This window comes from Nicotiana tabacum, chromosome 8 (assembly GCF_000715075.1).
Source record: "Nicotiana tabacum cultivar K326 chromosome 8, ASM71507v2, whole genome shotgun sequence".
NCBI classification, from domain to species: Eukaryota; Viridiplantae; Streptophyta; class Magnoliopsida; order Solanales; family Solanaceae; genus Nicotiana; species Nicotiana tabacum.
Window position 1 is genome coordinate 55,216,536 of NC_134087.1, and position 19,297 is coordinate 55,235,832.

Consider the following 19,297-nt stretch of genomic DNA (forward strand, 5'->3'; position numbering starts at 1 on the left):
AATGTGGAGTTTTGGGTTTGGAGAGACGTAGTGACTGTGGGGGTGCAAATTTGAGTGGATTTGGGTAGTTTAAGTTTCAAGTGCCCGACCTTCGATCTTAGATTCGAAGGGTTTAAGGGTGATTTGAAGGGAACGGGTTATGGATTTGGCATGAGGGGATCTATGATGTGATTTTGAGGCGGGTAAGGGTGGTGCAAGGCTGCGCCGCCACCAGCGATGATGGTGAGCTTTTAGGGCGGCAGATTAGGGCTCCTGGAGATGAAGTGAAGGGTGTTTGGGAACTGACCATCTCAGAGGAATTTTGGACAGTCTTAAAAGAGAATAGAGAAGTGTTTTAGGTCGTTAGATGAAACAAGATGAAGGGCCCAGATTTGTTGAGGCTACACTGAACTTGAAACGACGTAGTTCCAATCCCGTACTGCGTCTTTTCGAAGGCTTGGGCGACTGACTCCTTGGACCGGGTAAAATAACGGGTTTTGGGCCTGGGTTAAGCGGGTATCCATAGGGGAATTCACATTGGGCTTGGACAAATTAAAACAAGACAGCCCAACTTTCTAACTTTTCAATTCCCATTTTTTTTCAAAATAATTCTTTTTTCTTCTTTTTTTCAAATTTAAATTAAATCCTAGAACCTAATTAACCTGAAAAATACTAATTAAACCTAAATAAAAATTATCAAAATTAATTAAAAACAGATTAAAAAAGGACTACTCAAAATCAAAGTTAAAATTAAAGAGTGCGAATTAAACTATTTTGTGATTTTCCTTTTTTTTATAAAATAACTAATAACTAATTACTAATTAATTCTTAAAAATGCAAAGTTATATCATAAATGCACAACATATTTTTTGTATTTTTTATTAATTAAATAAAACAAACGTGCATAGACAAATGCAAACTATTGACAGAAAATGCCACAAAAATCCACAAAATTGCAAACAATGAGAAAAATTATTTTGTTTTGAATTTGTGGGAGTAATTCATATAGGGAAAAAATCACGTGGTCACAAGAGTCATGAAAATTATTTAACATTATCGGCATTTTTATGTTAAGGGCAGAAAACTTCGAGCGACATTCTCAACACTTATTTAAAGTTCAAACTCAAACCAGACAAACAGAAATATTCATGACAGCGACAAGCAGTGACACGATGCCTTCACACTTTTCTAACAATAATCCAGCTAGTTAAGGTGCCCAACAGACTTCACCAAATAAGATGGATTTCAACATGCCTCAAGGTGGTAAATTGAAACAGCTAAGCAAGTAATGAACAGAACATTCTTTTCATGAGAGAAACTCCAATAGAAACTGATCCCATCACAACTTCGATTTTCATACTCATACTATGATGTTCAAAATCAAGCAAACCTATGATTCAACCTCCCAATTTCAACAGACAAGAGCAGCTTTATGCTAACAGACTAACTAACTATAACAGGACAACTTTGCAAACATTAGGAGAACCAGTCGTCCTAAACTAACAGTAATGTGACACCCTTCAAGAATCCATACAATCTCAAAGCTGAACGCAATCGTTCATTTGAAAATGACGAAATCTTGACTCAAATGAAAACTCGACACCATAATAACAGTTAAAGCACATAAGCATAGAGGACGACCAGTCAAAATCAACTTTTACAGACTGAACATACTCAAGTACATCACACCATTGAGAAGAGATTCATCAGCGAGAATAACGCGTCATAAATCATTTTCGACTACGAATCGGGACTAAATGATGAACCCAAGCTCGACTCCTCCATGAAGTTCGATCACAGAACATAACAAACCATTCTAGATAGGATCTTATAGCTCATGAACACTTAAAGAATAAGGTCACATAAAAGAGGAAATCGAACCTGAAATTGCAAATTCCCTTTATAATAATTACAGAAGAAACAGCAAATACACTTTTGGATTCCAAGATCCTAGCGAGGTTCAGCAGCGAAGCAGTAGGACAACAGTAGAAAATCGAAGTCGACGAACTTGAATCTCACTACCAATCGAATGACCTCAATTCATTTTATCTCTTTGGAACTTCAAAAACCATATTCAAAAACTAAAATATATATGTATCTCACTCTTTGAGCCTTTTAGAGAAACTTTTAGAAGAAATTTTTCAGAGAATAGAAAATGAGAAGCTCCAGAAAATCCTTAAACCTTTCCCTTCCAAATTTTTACTCCCAAAAATCTCCGCCCTCAAAATCGGATGAGGTCCCTTTTTGAAAACAAACCCCTGATGAATGTGGGGCTCGGATTGAGTGAAATCAATCCAACGCCTCACACTCATCCAACGAATATTTCTCAGAACCTTCCAATCGCGTGCTATATCTCAAATTCGAGCGAGTGAGAGGAGGGGGAATCTTTGGTGTCAGAACCGTTAGAAATGGCAAAAGGAGAGAAGGAGGGAACGCGTGGTTTGAGATTGGATTCACTCGCCATGGATTTGAGTAATTTAGGGACGAATTTAAGCTTGTTGGAGAAGAAGAACAGTAACGCCCATTTTTGCGCTTGGGATTTAGGGCTCGTCGCATTGTCTGATTATATTTTGGGCGAGTGGGGCGGGCCGGGTCAGCCAGGCGGGTGGGGCGGGTCTCAGGGGAAAATTGTTTGGGCCTGGGGGGAAATTCAATTGATAAGCCCAAAATTCAAATTCTCTTGTTTCAAAACCTTTTTCTCTTTTTCAATTTCAAGTTTTCTTTTCTTTTCAAAATAAAAAATTAAAAATAAAACCTAAATTAAATCCCAAACCAAATTATCCCACCAAATTAGATCAATTACTCAAAATAATATTTACAACAACTAATTAATTACCAAATTAAAGAAAACTACAAGATTCGAATCTAAGTGCAAAAATGGGTTAGTTTTGTGATTTTTCTATTTTTGTAACAACTAAATTACTAATTAATTTAAAGATGCAAAATTAAATCCTAAATGCAAATGCAATATATTTTTTGTATTTTTCATGAATTAAATAAAATAAACGTGCACAAATAAATGCAGGCAATCAACAAAAAATGCTACAAAAATCCACGAAATTGCAAACATTGGGAAAAATTTATTTTGTTTGAATTTATGGGAATAATTCATATAGGGCAAAAATCACGTGCTCACAAACAGAATAGTGTAGAAAATCTTTACACTAGTTGTATATAAACTTAAATCCTTTCATATTTTGTCACCTTTGTGTTCATATATATAAATTGCAAGAATTGCAAAAGTACTTACCAAAGAGCTTCAAGTCCTCATCTTCAAATGTTGGTACTTGACCAAAAGGCTGCATCTGTTTAAAAAAATCTCATTTTTAGAGAGGGGGCATGAATCCCCATGTTCAAAGCTAAAGTTGGAGAAAATGATAAAATGAGACATCTTTATCAATGGTCAATTGCAATATGCTGAAAAGTGGAATGGTGGTAAGTAGAGGCAGGCGGAGACTCTATTCAACGGGTTTCTTTTTCCAGAACATAAATATATATATGTGAATAATCACTAACAATAGACTCAATGTAATTATGCTTACATTGAGGGAAAGGTAAGGGTGCTTCTTGTGTTCGCTAGAGGCCATATCAACAGGGACAAACTCAAAATCCAGCTCCTTCTCGATTAGGCAATTTGTCTGATTTTGATGTTCTTGGTATGTATGGACTCGTGAGAGGATAAGGATTTTATTGATGTAATTTTTATCGGATTTCGAGACGTGGGCCGAGGCCAGGTTTAGCCAATTTCGGGATTTTTGGTATAAATTGGATATTTTCGAATGGACTTTGTTCCCTTAGCATATTTTTTATGGTATGAATCTGCTTTTGGCTAGATTTGGATCATTCGGAGGCCGAGTCGAGAGGCAAAGGCATTGCGGGCTAGATTTTGGATCAGATTGAGGTGAGTAATGATTGTAAATGTTGTCCTGAGGGTATGAAACCCCGAATTTCACATCGTTGTGCTATTTTGAGGTGACGCACATGCTAGACGACGAGCGTGGAGTTGTACACTGTTGGGGATTGTGACTTAGTCCATCCCGAATGACTGTTTTACTGCGTATTTGATTAAAAATTATTTGATATCATCATGTTTTGGGTTGAATGTCATATTTGGGCCTCGTGCCAACTGTTTTGGACCCTTAGGGGATTTTTACCACTATTCATCACTGTTTTGACTTTATACTTGTACTCAGTCATGCTATATTCTATTATTTTCATAACTCAACCATGTTTTACTCTGTTTTGACATCTTAAATGATATTTTGAGCTGAGCATCATATTTTACTGTGCCCGAGTGGCTTTTAGAGATTTCTGACTGAGTAGGGTTGAGGGCATGTGTTGTGAGATTATTATGGGATCGGGCTACATATCGCAGCAGTATTGTACTGATTTAAGATTATAAGGCCGAGGGCCTGAGTTGTTATTCCATGAGGTGGCTTGATATGAGGCCAGGAGCCTATTGATCATGCCACGAGATGGCTTGATATTGCGCTTGGGTTATAAGGGGCCCCTCCCGGAGTCTGTACACCCCCAGTGAGCACAAGTACCCAGTGTGTGATGTGATTAGCCCGAGGAGTTGAGATTGTTCCATGTTATTGCCCGAGGGGCTGATACAAGTGATTGTGAGATAGCCCAAGGGGCTAGTTCTGTTGGTATTTTGCCCGAGGGGTTGATTTTATGTGTTTACCTTTTCTTACTGTTTTCATTCACTCGTTTAACTGTTAAAAGATGTTTCAAAGAAGCTTATACTGAACTAATGTGTTTTTTTACAAGTTCTCACTATTTTATTGTATTGTATTGGTTACACTGCCTCTTTGTGGAATTTTGCTGTGTTTTACGAGTTTTCTTATCTCTCAACTGCTTTTACTTTTATTACTCACTGAGTTGACGTACTCACATTACTCCCTGCACCTTGTGTGCAGACTCAGGTAGTTCTGGACACGGTAATGGGTGTTGATTGCTCAGTGGCAGAATCATTGGAGTTAGCAAGGTAGCCCGACGTTCGCAGCACTGCTTTTCTCCCTCTTGTCTTCCTTCTACTGTATTTAGTACATTCTTAAACTCTTGTTGTACTCAGAACTTAATAGATGCTCGTGACTTGTGACATCCCGATGTCGGGCTTGTATATTATTTCTGCACTATTCATTCAGACTTACATTTTGAGATATTTGATTAATTAAAAGCTTAAAACGAATTATTATTGATTAAATGGTTAACTTGGGAGTTGTGTCGGCTGACCTAGTATTACGATAGGCGCCTTCACGACTGAGTCGGTTTTAGGGTCGTGACACCTTTATGAGCTTGTAGATATACGGTACGAGTTGAGTTCCAAACGCCATAGAAATAGCAAAACTCCTTCACTAGTGGATGCAAGCGGGAATGCCTATTTAGCCCTAAGCTCTAATAAATCGGCCTCCTTCATCGCCGACTCAGAGATTTAGGGCTCAGCTTCAGGCGCCTTTGTAAAATTATACCTGGCTTTCTCACTACGAGGAATTATCTCCTCCACCGTATGGAAGTTCTCGTCTTCAACAACAACGGAGACGCCCTCCACTTGAGGAGGGAAAACCATCGCTAAGGGAACCATGTCACTTTCCTTGCTGGACAAGAAGATACGTTAGACATATTTCCAACGAAATAGAGACTATTCAAAGCAACGGGGAGTTAAAAACAACAAGGATCGCTAGGGCAGGGAAAGGAGATGCACAACAATGGAAGAATAAGAAGACACAAGGTTTCGATATGGGAAATCTGTAAAACTTGTGATTATATCTTCACATCCCTATTTATAAGAGCTTAGGCGTCAGAACCAAGAAATTAGGTCATCATTACTTGGCACCACTATCAAAGCGGCAGATCCAACCAAAAGACGCATGCGAAACGATGCAACGCATCAGGAAAATGCATCATAATGACATTTGACGTCATGACGTCACTCTGATCTAGGAACAACGTAACCCCAAAAGTTGCGGCTCATGAAAGGCCACGTTGCCAACTCGCCTCAAACATCACGACCGACCCACTCGTCCAATCATCTCGACCACGGCAAACAGAATCCGCTCATTAAGCCCGCCTGAGGCCGGCCTCAATAAGTGGGGGACTAACTGTATTGGTCGAAATCTGTCAAATAATATTCGAAATACGAATAGCCCGAAGGAAGAATTCTCCAGTAGTCATTAGTCGAGATAGGCCAAGAAGCAAAAATATTCATAGCCAAAGAGTCGACAGGAGTCGTGATCGAGATGTCGATAATAGTCGAGGTCGAACATCACTGATGAAGTTGTAACGACTAGTTTTTGAAATAAGATATTAAAGGGAATATTCCAGCGAATATTCTTTGCGGTTTGTACTATTAAAGTTTGTTAGAAATATGTTTCATATATATAAAAAGAAGGGCCAATGATGTGAGGCACGTGAACTTTCATATGTAAGAACAAATTTTTGGCTAAAGATTCTCTCTCTTACTATGATACAAGAAGGACCTTTTCATCAAGATTCTTGTCCAAATTATTCCCCACTTTCCATCAGATCCGCGTATAATTCGAACATTCAAGGATTTATCTGTCACTCATCATTGTCAGGAGGAAATAACCACCTAGTTCATCCTTTATTGGGTGAAGCACTCCTTATATTTACTTAAATGTCATTTATTGTTATTCATTGCCATTAAATATTCTATTATTGCTCATGTATTATTGCTCATGTTACTTGGAATGATTATTGCACACCATCACTATATTTCTACCAGATCTGTCCAACGCTAATCACACTTTCGGAACTCGCATCTAGAGATATTATTGTTAATTAGGTTTATCCCTTCATATCATAAATTTAATTATTTAAACCAAGGATTATATTTTTTGGTCAAACAAATATTTCTTCTTTTACTTTTTCCATTCAACTCCCGACACTAATCGTCCCTGAATTGCACCTATAATTTCCTCGAGTACTTTTCAACTCCTAACAATTATATGAGTTTCTCCTTAGTTTAGAAAAGAAACAAGGGTTTGTAAAAGAAAAGGGATAATCTACGCGGTATGCCCATTGAAAATATCAGTTAACACCATAGACCATTAAAATATTTATTTTACTCTGTATACCTACTTTATAAAATTATTTTACCATGTATACCTATTGTATTCTAAAATATAATACTGTATATTCCAAATTAGAATATTGCGATATATTTAATTTGGATATTGTATTTCAAATTAGAATATTGTAGAATATTTAGTTTGAATATTGTATTCCAAATTAATAATTATTGTATATTTGCATTGGATATTGTATTCCAAATTAAAACGTTGTAGTATATTTGATTTGGATACTGTATTCCAAATTAGAATACTATAGTTTGTTTTTGTTAGAATATTATAGTATGTTTAGTTTGGATATTGTATTCTTAATTAAAATATTATGGTAAGCTAGGTTTGGATTTTTCGAATTAGAATATTGTGGTATCTTTAGTTTGAATAATATATTCAAAATTAAAACATTATGGTCTGTTTAGTTAAAATATTGTATTTCAAATTAGAATATATGGTAAGTTAGATTTGGATTGTATTCCAAAGTAGAATATCGTTATATGTTTTAGAATATATGGAGGTATAGCGTGTAATATTTTTGAGATATTTGATGTAATTTCAAAACTTAGGTATATCATGAAAGTGAGCTTTACAAATGAGTATATCATGTAATTTTCCCGAAGAAAAGAGGTTTTGAAAGAAAAAAAAAAGATGAATAAAGGATAAAAGAAAGTCTTTTCGTATTAATTATAACAGAAAAATGACTCTTTTTGCTCAGCTTTAAAATTGGTGACTAAACCTTAAATGGTAGGTTAAAAAATGACCACCCCACGTCATTACCACATTCCTGCCTCAGGGTGAGTTGATTTGCAAATAGTCTATTTTATAGCCTTATATTTAGAAGTTGACCACTTATTTTAAGCTTTAAATTAGTGATCTAAAGTTCGAAAGTTTAAAATTTGAAATTAATATTCAAATTAAGAGTTTAATTTTAATTGTGAAAAAATAACGAACTTCTAAGAGTGTCCACATGGTGTAATTACAATAGGATGACATTGTGTAACTGCTTGTAACACCCCTATTTAATATATATTACTAATATATATCAAGTTTATTAAAGTAGTTAAAATTTAATTAATTTTGACAAACTTCACTGAATCTGTTGGTGCTTCTTACTCAAACATTCTGATATGAATTTATACTTTGCCAAAACCTAAATTCATACCTAAAATTTGAAGTTTTAAAAGCCAAAGTTTAAATTTAGATCTTCGGATGTGAAGTTGGGCTCTTCCACTGTCTAACTTGGGGTATTATCATTTTTAACCCACACCAGAAATTATTTATATTTGGTAGCTGAAAAAGTGTATAAAATTTGTATATAATATACAGAATGTATATATATACAAAAAATATATAAATTTTATACATTTTTCGACTATTATTTTTACAACGGTTATACAGTATCTTTTTCGGTCTAACTTCAGACCTCATGTCTGAATTTAAACTTCAGCCTCACTCTAAATTTGGAAACTTTAAACCCCTGATATTAACTTAAGACTCACATATTTGAAAATTGAAATTAATTATGAGGCGGTTAAGCTCTAAAAACTTTGTAAATTCGGCTATTCCTTAAATAGGGATCCTAAATCGGCTACCTCGTGCAAACCATACGTAAAATTACTCTATTTTGGAATTTGGACAATGGACCGATTGGTCTTTAGCCCAAGAGGTCATTAAAAACCCAGTCTCCCACAAAACCCTAAGGCGGAACTTCACCGGTAATAGTTGAGTAAGAGGAGAGAGTTCCGCCGCACTACAATGGGTATGTTTATCTAATTTTATTTCAGTTATCTCTGCATTACCCTTCTTGTTTGATATTGATTCATGTCAAAATGAGGGTCGCTTTATTCATGTCAAAATAATGGTGCAATTTTTAGTGTTTGAAATGTAATTGTTGGAATTTTGGTAATGCTGGTTTGATCATGCAAATACAGGATATGCTTATATTGTGTTTTTCTGGAAAATGATTGTGGTTTGTTATGTGGTGGATATGTAGGTGCCTATACTTACGTGTCTGAGCTATGGAGGAAGAAACAGTCGGATGTGATGAGGTTTTTGCAGAGGGTGAGGTGCTGGGAGTACCGCCAGCTCCCATCCATAGTGCGTGTCACTAGACCTACTCGTCCTGACAAGGCACGACGCCTCGGCTACAAAGCCAAGCAGGTACTTTTTCTTTTCGTTCTGATATTTGACGGTGTTGAGTTGAGCTTAAATGTAGTGACATGTGTCGTGACGATTCTTGTAGTCAATCCCTACTTGCTTGTAATTGAGGCATAGTTGTTGTTTGTGATATTTTTGACAATGTCACTTGCTGAGAGGTTTCAGTCGTGCATATTGCAAATCTGTACCTATACTCATATGTAGGGTGTGCTAAGTTCTCTGAATCTACAATTGTTTGTTCTTGGATGCACTAAGGTGAAAATGAACTTGGTCTGGTAAAACCTGAGTTTGTGTGTTCAATTGAGATTGTACTTTTGATTTAATTCTGTTGCCTTTGACGGCATGTATTCAATTGATGCGATTCTATTACAATTAGCAATATTTGATTCAATATCTGATTAAATAAATATGCTCCTTTCTCGGCTTAGCCATAATTGTCGTGTCTCTTCTTATTGCCCCTGTAAATAATTGTGTAGAGCAGCATCTGTAATTTCTGTTAACAGGTTGCTGCTATGAGAGTATAATGTCCCTCTTTCCATTCATTGTCATCTGAAATTTCTTGATGCACTGGATTCAAGCAAGTTGCAGTTTTTTTCTTGTAGTACATGCAATTGTTGTATGACTTCTCAAAGTTAGAACTAAGTAACAGTATTGTCAATTCTCCATTTCCATATTAGAAATGGTGCCTTTGTTGTCTACTTTTGATTTATATCCGTGTGACTGTGTTCAATAATATTTGCAGGGCTACGTGGTTTACCGTGTTCGTGTAAAGCGTGGTGGAAGGAAGAGACCTGTACCCAAAGGTATTGTGTATGGTAAGCCTACCAACCAGGGAGTAACCCAGTTGAAGTTTCAGCGCAGTAAGCGCTCTGTTGCTGAGGAGCGTGCTGGTAGGAAATTGGGTGGTCTAAAGGTCCTTAATTCTTACTGGATCAACGAGGTATTTGCCTGTTGACTCTCTTAGCAAAATTTGAATTTTCTACCAGTGCAGATTCTCTGGGCTCATGTCATACAAAACAACTTTTTACGTTGTTGATTGCAGGATTCTACTTATAAGTACTTTGAAGTGATCCTGATTGATGCTGCCCATGCTGCTGTGAGGAATGACCCAAGAATCAACTGGATCTGCAACCCGGTGCACAAGCATAGAGAGCTTCGTGGACTGACTTCAGCTGGCAAGAAAAACAGGGGTCTCCAAGGAAAAGGACACTTGCACCACAAGCAACGCCCCTCAAGAAGGGCAACTTGGAAGAGGAACCAGACTTTGTCTCTACGTCGCTACCGTTGATATGCTTAGACTTTTTAGAGAGAGTTTCTTGTTATATTTTCACGGTTGTAGACCTTTCATCCCTTTTTGGAAATCAAGTTCTGCAGAAACTTCTTAGAACAGCTCGATTTGAGCGTTGGGCAATATGATGATAGATTATTATGTTATACTGGTATATTTTTCAGGTCATTTTAGATGCTACTACATGTCAGCTCATTTCTTTTAAACGTCTGTCTTAGACCCGTGTAATCCAGGCTCAAGCCGTGAGGATTGGCCACTTTTTTGTACTTTTGAAGTTTTTGGAGAGGTTGTTCCTTATTACCATGTTTTTGACTTGGTCATAGAACAAATTTTCCTTCTAATTAACTTGGTTGCAAAGCTTGAAGTTCAAAAGCATACTCTAGTTCTTCAATGCAGAAATACTCGAAAATAAAATATATTATCACATATAGAGAATTCCTGCACTGTTATGCAGGCCCCAAATAGAACTCGGAATTTAATCAACAATACATAGTTTTAGCTATTTACACCTTCCTATGAAACATGCCTTGCACCCCTTTCCAAAAATCAATACTCAAGTGTCTTATATAAGATAGAAGAACCTGCCAAGATAGCATATTTTCTCTCAGTAGTAATTCAACTTCCATCAAAAGGAGAGAGCAGGCTCAAGCCGTGAGGATTGGCCACTTTTTTGTACTTTTAAGTTTTTGGAGAGGTTATTCCTTTTTACCCTGCCTGACTTGGTCATAGAACAAATTTTCCTTCTAATTAATTAGTATCTCACAAGAAACTTTTCATTGTAATAATTAGGAAAGAGGGGCCACCCTTTGTCAAACTGGTATAACAGAATTTTGTATATATTGTCTACAAAATTATGTGCATCTGTGGATGCAGTTCAAACATCCTCTTCTATCTTCCAAGTTGATGAAATCCTATAAGAGAACTCCGCACGAGCTTCTTCTATCTTCACAAAGAGCTCCTTCATGAAATTAGTGTTTGTTCCATGAGTAATTCGCAGTATCTCTGCTGCCTTGGCTAGTGACCTGTATGCTTCCCCAGTCTCACCAAGCCACCTGTAATGAACAAAACAGTTCCTCGGGAGATCATTAACAAAACCACCACTTTCTCGACATTTCTTTAAGAATTGTATAAAACTATAGATTCCAGCTTTTTCCATGTCTCCAAGAAGCTCAAAATTTGCAACAAGTTGAATAACTTGAACAATAAATCCTGCTCAATGGAAAACTGTCGCTAACTTCATTAATAGTTTTGACGTCACATAACTTCAGAAGTTAGCAAATCTTGGATCGTTGATAAAGTTGATAAATGTATAAAAATCCTCAAAGACCTGCACAACTGGTCGAACTCGCTCTGTTTTCTCCTGATGTTTACTAGGACCAAGATCGGCAAAATAAAACAGAATAAGCCAGGAGGAGCAAATCCCCAGACCACAAAATGGTCGCAGAATACATCTAATCAACTAAGATGAAAGATAGTTTTCGCATCTCAACAACTTAAACTAAGCAGATTAAAAATATTCTATATGTATATAAAGACAAAAGTTTAGCACACATCAAAAAACTAAAAAACAAAGACAGTTGTTTAATGATCTCTAAGCAGTTTTAGACCCTTATACAATGGAGTCCTGAGATAATGGTACGGGTTATCATGTGCTGGGTGTTGGTGAGAGTTAAAAAGAGAATGTACAGAAGAATCGAGGATCAGTATGGGCTACTATCGAATATACATATTCGTCTTTTGCAGTTACATACTCTTTCATATGCATACATTGTACTGGACTACTAGTATATTATGCACACACGTTTCGTGTAAGCAACCATATCAGTAATTGTCTGGTACAACAGTCTGCTTGGCACTAGTCCTAGAGACTGTCGAACTTAAGACAAACTAATTTCTTAGGTAATACTTTCAATTTTGAGACACTTCAATCAGTGCATACACATACATATATTAGTCCGTAATGATCTAATATACATTAATACTTATTAATTCGAGTGACTATTAAATGTACTTTTCAAATATTATCTTTTCCTTATAATCCTTTATTTACTAGAATATAAGTGCTGTTTACTATTTAACAATCATGTCCTCATTTTCTTAAATAAGTGCTAACAATGTAAATGGCTAGACTACAGTTCAAGAAACTACGAGCCACCTCGAGCACCTGTTTCAAACCGTACGCGAACTTCCCCATGCCTCTAGAGGCATTGCCACAACTTCACCAGAAGTTGGCATGTGCAGGATATGCTTGAGCAGTATTGCAACAAGATATACTAGATCTAAACAAATGTCTGATAATCAAAATAATGAAACATGAAATAGAAAGAAGACAACTGTTAAAAGCCAGAAATAAGCAACGCAATATATTGAAAAACCAAAAGCTCTCTAACCATTCAAGTTTTCCACAAGTGTAATATTGCAGTCCGAGCAAAGGATGACATTCTGGATAAACTCCTATCAAAAGAAGAAATATTACCATATGGAGAAAGCATGTACATCTAATAAGTACATATGTTGAGCAAGCTGCACATAACGATTGGGAAACAGAACTTTAGTGCATGACTAAGTTCAGAAAAAGTCATTACTTCCTTATATATGCTGGTGATACGAATGAAGCATAAGAAAGTTTCTTGGTTATACTACGAAGCAACTCAAATCTATACGTTTCTCAAATCAAATGTTCCTTCAGAACGAATGCGAACAATCTCCAGGTAAAAGATGAATGTCTAATACCAGAAAGAACAGAAAAGCAATAGAATTAGTAACATCCCAGGCAGAGGAGCAAAACAGCAAGGTCCGGGGTGCATGAGCAAAATAAAGACATGATGATAAGAATTTGTTACACAGACATTCAACTGGCACCAATAAGGAATATAGCTAAAGCATGTAGAAAAACCTGCTCTCTCTCCATTCGAATTTAGATTCCTTCTTTAATTTGAGCGCAATTATTAATGAGAAAGTAAAAAAAACTGTCATGTATAAACTTGGGGCCAAGGTCAGAGATAATTCCCTCATTGAATTAAATATAAAACTGGATCTCATTGTACTTTCTTATAGTAGAAATTTGAAGAAGTACTGAAGAATATAGTGTTTTAGAATATGGACCCAGCTTTGAGACAACTTAAAAACAGGAAGTGGGTAGATTAATTTGGGACAGGAAAAGTAGTTTTAAGTCTTGAACCTGGCCTACTACTATATTATACTAAACTAAGGGATAGCACTGAAATAGTGATTGCTGAATAGAATTCTCTTGAACCTTCAGGTAGTGCCAACTTACTCTTATAAACCGGGATAGATAATCTGCAGTACTTCAGTGCCTCTTTCCAATCTTGCAGCTCCATCAATATCTAAACGAATAAACATCCATTCTTCAGGTCCAAAAAAGTATTAACTAATTAAAGATGACTGGAACAAGATTGATGTCAGCATCTTCCTAGGGACAGCAAAAAGAAGTTTCCTCAACGGAATAAACATAGATTATACCATTCTTCTGTTACACACTGCAGTAAAGGAAATCAAACCTTTAAAAGATTCTCCCGTGTGCGCATCAGATTGACTGAGAATTGATGGTATAGCTTCTGCTGAAGTTTCTCAATCATTTTATACATTACACTTGCATCTTTATTATCTAAATTCTGTCAAAGCAGTCTGTTTTCCCAACAAAACTAAATATAATCTAAATACTGTTTAAATTAATTAAAGGAACATTTCGCCTCCTCACTTCTACTCACTCAGGTGGACTGATCAAAAGTGCCTCCTCTTATGACATAAGAATGTAGCTTGTGCAGACATAGAGAGGAGATTCTTTGCTCAAATCATCTTTAGAAGTAGCATAAATATGATGATTATTCTAAAATTAGTAATTAGAAGGCTATAATGTAGTGTTTATACACAATAACATAGATTAGATATTCTCAGCCACTGGCTTCAAAGGATACGACCATTGGAAAGTGAAAATGAAGCTTTTTCTGACATTGATTCCATTTCATTAACAACAATTTTTATTTCTTCCCTGTCCCTAAAGAGTCCACACAATTGGCATCTGAATCCTTTATTACCTGCAAACACAAGAAACTGAGAAGTCACAGGCAGACCAGATCAATCATGCAGATATAAGATGAGGTTGAGACAAGGATCATATACCAGAGTCGCGAAGCAGGAAACCACTGCATCTCTTATCCTTGCATCTATAACCCTCCAAAACTGCACTTTCTTGGATATCATCGTTTTGGCCCTTATAATGAGCAGGGTGATAAGTTTGAGATCAGAAACCAAATTACTGAGGACTAATTAGACAATACAACGAACATACCAACTTGATGCAGCGAATGCAAGTGCAGGAGAAAAAGTACTGTCCTCTAAGAGCCTTTTGACGAGTTGCAGTGCTTCCAGCCATTTCTATGTAACTTATCAATACCTTTTGAAAGACAATCAAGTAAATCAGAAAGTTAGTGATTTCTGGATGCCAATATTATTACTTGTGCTTCTAGTTTACTGCTTAAAAACCAGTAAATAACATCCATGTACTACTTATCGTTCCATCAACTTGTTGTACATTCAAGAATGCACACGCCCAAACCCGCACACGGAGAGCAGGAGAAGTTTGTAGAGAGGAATCCCTCAGAATAATGACAAATTTAACAAAATACTATAGTAATGTGTTTCAAACCTAAACCCTTACAAATTGGCCCAATTTTAACCACTGGAAGCTTTTTTCTTTGACATACAACATCATCAGAACCATTGGAAGCTCAGCCATCAGAAAATCCCACTTCACTGATTGTGCACCACTTTTTCTCTTCCACCTTTTCTACAGTCTCCTTTTGAACTCCACACAGAATTCAAAAAAGCAAACAAGAATCTTAAAGTAATTAACTTCCAAAAGGACATTCAACTGTCAAGGACAAAGATGTAAATGCTTGCTGATCATGTACATCATCACAATGACATGCATATCATTATACATTCTTCCTAAATTCGACAATACAAACCCTGCTCAAAATTGGAGTTTTTGGTCAAATGAAAAGCATCTTTCTCAGATAACACCTCTTGGTGGCTGATTTGCATCACTCAGTGGAAAACTCAAATTCTTCTTCTTTTTCAATAACTAACTTATGCTTGGTTTTCAGAAGGATAACCTACTCTATCAATTAATGATAATTTTTACTAATAGAGGTTGATCAAAATAATTTGGAAAACAATGTATTACCTCAGTACCTTTGGGTATATGCTGCACTGCGCGGACAACAGCCATTCGTCCTTCAAATATTAGAACCGAATTCGGCAAACAACTATAACACAAAAAGGCCATTTAGAGAAATAAATATACTAGCTAGAAAGAAAGTTACTATAACAATTACCTGTGGTTGATTATAGAAACCAACGGATAAAGTCCTGTCCCCAGGGGTTTCAGTTCAGCGTCACAAATTGTATGTGCGTTACATGAGAACTGCCCATTCTCAGAAAAACAGCAGTGGTACACCAGGTTAGACAATAAATTCTGTAGGAAAAAGGATTATGCTTCCAGACAAGTGAATAAGGGAAGACTTCAGCCACGTCGGCCTCAGTTTTCATGAACAAGGCCCAGACGTTATGCATGGACAGGCCTATGCAACACATCATACAGTTGCATAGTTTTTAGACAAATAAAGCGAAATGTTGTATCTGGCCCACAATCTATACCTTAGAAAACTTTTCTGCAATCTCCTTTATACTCATCTCAGGCCGCTGAAGAATCAGATTGACAAGGTTTGCCATCTGAGCATACAAAACAAGTTGCTTCTCATCAATATCAGCGATATCTTGGGAAACAAACTTGTTAAGAACAACAAAAGGTCAAACACATAGCAAATATAGATCTTAATGAAGCATAATTCAAAATTACATCAGAAACACGTCAGTATAAGCTCTTTCTCAGCAACCAAAAAAAACCATCAGTATAAGCTCAGAAGGATACGAGATACCAAGGATTCCACCAGATTGAAATTGTCCAGGACTGTAGCTGGAATAACCTGGCAATGAAAGAGTAGTTAAGCGCTTCATAGAAAAACCAACATATACTATCGTCGAAAGACTACTTTATAAGACAAAGTTGAGAATCGAGAACGACAAATCCAACAAGGGTAAGAAGATAAAATCAGAGGTGATCAGGACAAAGTAATTACTCGAAACAATGACATCTGATAAACAGAAAGAAAAGCGCTGAAGTGATTAAACCTGCTGGAACATATATTCCAGCTACTTTGGAAACTTACCTACTTTTATATAGCACGTATTGAGGTTTCCATGGTTTGGAAGCCATTACTTTGGATTTCTAGCCATCAACTATTCCAAACAATCTGATGATGTTAACATTCTTCTAGGTAATTTTTTGATAACAGTGCGCACCTCGATTAATTCCATGGGATACTGCCACCTCCCACCAGCAAATTCTTCTAGGTATTTCCATGCACTTATTAAGATTTTACACTTTGTCTAGAAACTTAGGAAAGGAAGGAAGTGAGGAAAGGTAAATAGAAGAGCTGACAGAAACTGATTCTCCTTTCAAAATTTTATGATTTGATTCCCTCCGAAAAGAAAGAGAGACCTTAGCAGATTGAGGAGGAACATATTTTTGTCACTTCAGTTTCCTTCTTTCTTTTGCCAAGCTAAACCCAGGAAATAGATAACTTAGCCAAGCCTCAATTCCGTTTACTTCCCTAGTTTCCAAACAAAGGGCTTCTGTCGGAATCTTTTCACTTTCTAAATGTTAAGGATGTCTGATAGACATTTCCATGGCAATTCACTCCTATGGTCGATGAAAACAACCATGTGCTTGCAGATATTTGGCGGATGAGGTAAAAAGGTGTTCTCTTTGAATGTGATCCGTTTGCCACATCACTGTATCCATAAGGAATGTAACAGATCCTTGGCACATTAAATTTAGTTGTAAGAATAAAAAATTGCTTTACCTATGAGGAATAAAAGTTTAGCTGGGTTATCTTGGTATGATTGGCTCAATCAAAGACACGACCGAGCTGGTACATAATTTTCATAAAGAATTGAAAGGATTCAAGGAATTAGATAGCCTTCTCAATTGACTTTAGTTGCCTGTGTTTTTTTACAGAAAACCCTTCAAACCAAGTAACTTCAGAAAGCAAAGACCTCATTTTGACTTACTTGTGCAGAATATCATCAAAAAACCTCAGAAGAGGAAACAAATATGTTTAAGAATCACATCTAGTGATAACAATATTATTCAAGTTATACATATTACATATGCTCCCACTTCTTGAAAGATGTACAGTTATCCAGCTTTTAAACTCACTTCAGACTAGTAAACAGTCACTTAATAAGAATATTAAATTCATAGCAACTGAATTGTAGAAACAGAGGAAGTAGATGGAAACTGACCTTCTCATCTTGCAGTTTCCTCCGCAGATAAAGCTTGACCATCAATCTTACACTGGGCGTAAGTGATTTTATTCTTTCCTTGTCAACCTTGGATAAAGCCTTGCATTCAACCCTATGCAACTTCCAATCTGACTTCTGCAGTTAGCTTCACTATAATTATTAATAGCCCAAACAAAAATAAAAAACAAATAGCTATCTGTGGCACTACGCCTCAGTCCCAAACAAGTTGGGGTCAGCTATATGAACCCTCACTGACCAAGTTACTTCATTTAGATTCCCTCCCCCTCCCCCCAAAAAAAAAAATCTGAATCAGCAATCCGATACACTGAATTTTGAAGTATACAAAGTGTACCTGGCATGTATTACCACAGTAGTAAACAACATGGCAAGCAGAACATCTCTTAAGGTTAGTTGAAGTGAAACACCATTCACATTTTGCTGATGATTTGTTTGGAACTGAAACATATGGCTCTTCCCATATAATTACTTCCCCTGTTATCCAAACAAAAACCCATTTAAGTTTCACATAACCTTAGGTATGTTCCTAAATTTTAACGAATTTAAAATGGAGGAAGACCTGGAGAGAAATCACGAGTAGTGAAAAGGCAGCGACCCTTTTTCGGCACAGGAGACACTGTTAGCCCCTTATCACTCAACGCTTTCTGTAATTCCTCCATTGACGAAGCACAAATCTTCTTCTGCAGAGCCATGAGACTTGAGAACTCTACAATGTTTACAGTCGAAGCATAAGTCACAGTATAAACAATTAGAAATGGACCTCGAAAGTTCGAATAAATGGGGTTAAACTTACATCCTTATATGTATCTTAATGATTTTAAAACAATAAATAAATCAATCCTAAATAGAGTAGCTTTTTACCACAGTTTAGTTTGATTTTTTATTTGTTTCGGTTTTTTTGGAAAATTTTGGCACAAGAACAATTGGGCTCCCTACTTTTTAATTTTATAGCCCATATTTCAATTTCTAACCAACTAATCCAAAAATATTAGGTTAATACTCAATATTCAACTCCAATAGATTCTCGAAATTACTATTTAATTTTTAAAAAAGATTGTTCAACCTTTTAAGTTAATTTTTAAATCAGTAATTGTGACTCAAATATTAGTTCAACAAACCAAATTCATTTGGGTGGTGAAAATTAGATGTTTAATAAGCTTAAATATATGAGTTTAAATTTCGAATTTGAGTTTGTGAATATTTTAGAGTGTGTGTTATTTAGAATTGTTAGAAATAGTATAAGGAGGTTGTATATAAAATTTGAAGTCATTTAATGGAGTTTTGGACTGATTTTGAACAAGAATTGTAACTGAAAATCGTGGAAGAAGTTCGTCTACAAGCGTTTGTATAAAGGTGTATAAAAGTATATAATAGT

At 36.1% G+C, this 19,297-nt stretch overlaps 2 protein-coding genes and 1 pseudogene across 4 annotated transcripts; 1 reads left to right on the forward strand and 2 right to left on the reverse strand.

Moving 5' to 3' along the window:
• Nucleotides 1-5,551, reverse strand: part of LOC107792340 (pyruvate kinase isozyme A, chloroplastic-like) — a 35,928-nt pseudogene extending 30,377 nt beyond the window's left edge.
• A 3,138-nt stretch (nt 5,552-8,689) lies between these two features.
• LOC107805262 (large ribosomal subunit protein eL15) lies at nt 8,690-10,812 on the forward strand. The gene is made up of 4 exons (XM_016629262.2): nt 8,690-8,826; nt 9,061-9,227; nt 9,967-10,164; nt 10,267-10,812. The coding sequence occupies exons 1-4, from the start codon at nt 8,823-8,825 to the stop codon at nt 10,510-10,512; spliced, it is 615 nt and encodes a 204-aa protein (XP_016484748.1). The 5' UTR covers nt 8,690-8,822; the 3' UTR covers nt 10,513-10,812.
• A 419-nt stretch (nt 10,813-11,231) lies between these two features.
• Nucleotides 11,232-18,726, reverse strand: LOC107805261 (histone-lysine N-methyltransferase ASHR1). Of its 3 annotated transcripts, none has more exons than XM_016629260.2 (14): nt 18,482-18,726; nt 18,257-18,396; nt 17,905-18,039; nt 16,469-16,523; nt 16,195-16,313; nt 15,873-15,961; nt 15,722-15,803; nt 14,825-14,929; nt 14,656-14,746; nt 14,451-14,570; nt 14,034-14,131; nt 13,790-13,859; nt 12,903-12,966; nt 11,232-11,564 (listed from the first exon to the last, which is right to left on the reverse strand). In XM_016629260.2, the coding sequence occupies exons 1-14, from the start codon at nt 18,612-18,614 to the stop codon at nt 11,387-11,389; spliced, it is 1,479 nt and encodes a 492-aa protein (XP_016484746.1). In that variant the 5' UTR covers nt 18,615-18,726; the 3' UTR covers nt 11,232-11,386. The 3 variants fall into 3 exon arrangements, with proteins under 3 accessions (XP_016484746.1, XP_016484745.1, XP_016484747.1); XM_016629259.2 differs by having other exon boundaries at nt 14,034-14,140; XM_016629261.2 differs by lacking the exon at nt 12,903-12,966 and having other exon boundaries at nt 11,386-11,564; nt 14,034-14,140.
• Between the last annotated feature and the right edge of the window lie 571 nt (nt 18,727-19,297).

Excerpts from the sequence above, each read along its gene's own strand:
- LOC107805262 (XM_016629262.2), top strand. Across the intron at positions 9,228-9,966 it reads TCGGCTACAAAGCCAAGCAG|GGCTACGTGGTTTACCGTGT; the intron begins GTACTTTTTCTT and ends TAATATTTGCAG. Across the intron at positions 10,165-10,266 it reads ATTCTTACTGGATCAACGAG|GATTCTACTTATAAGTACTT; the intron begins GTATTTGCCTGT and ends TGTTGATTGCAG.
- LOC107805261 (XM_016629259.2), bottom strand. The coding sequence starts at position 18,614 with ATGGCTCTGCAGAAGAAGATTTGTGCTTCGTCAATGGAGGAATTACAG. Across the intron at positions 16,314-16,468 it reads GGTGGAATCCTTGGTATCTC|ATATCGCTGATATTGATGAG; the intron begins GTATCCTTCTGA and ends TTGTTTCCCAAG. Across the intron at positions 15,962-16,194 it reads TTGCAGAAAAGTTTTCTAAG|TTCTCATGTAACGCACATAC; the intron begins GTATAGATTGTG and ends GAGAATGGGCAG.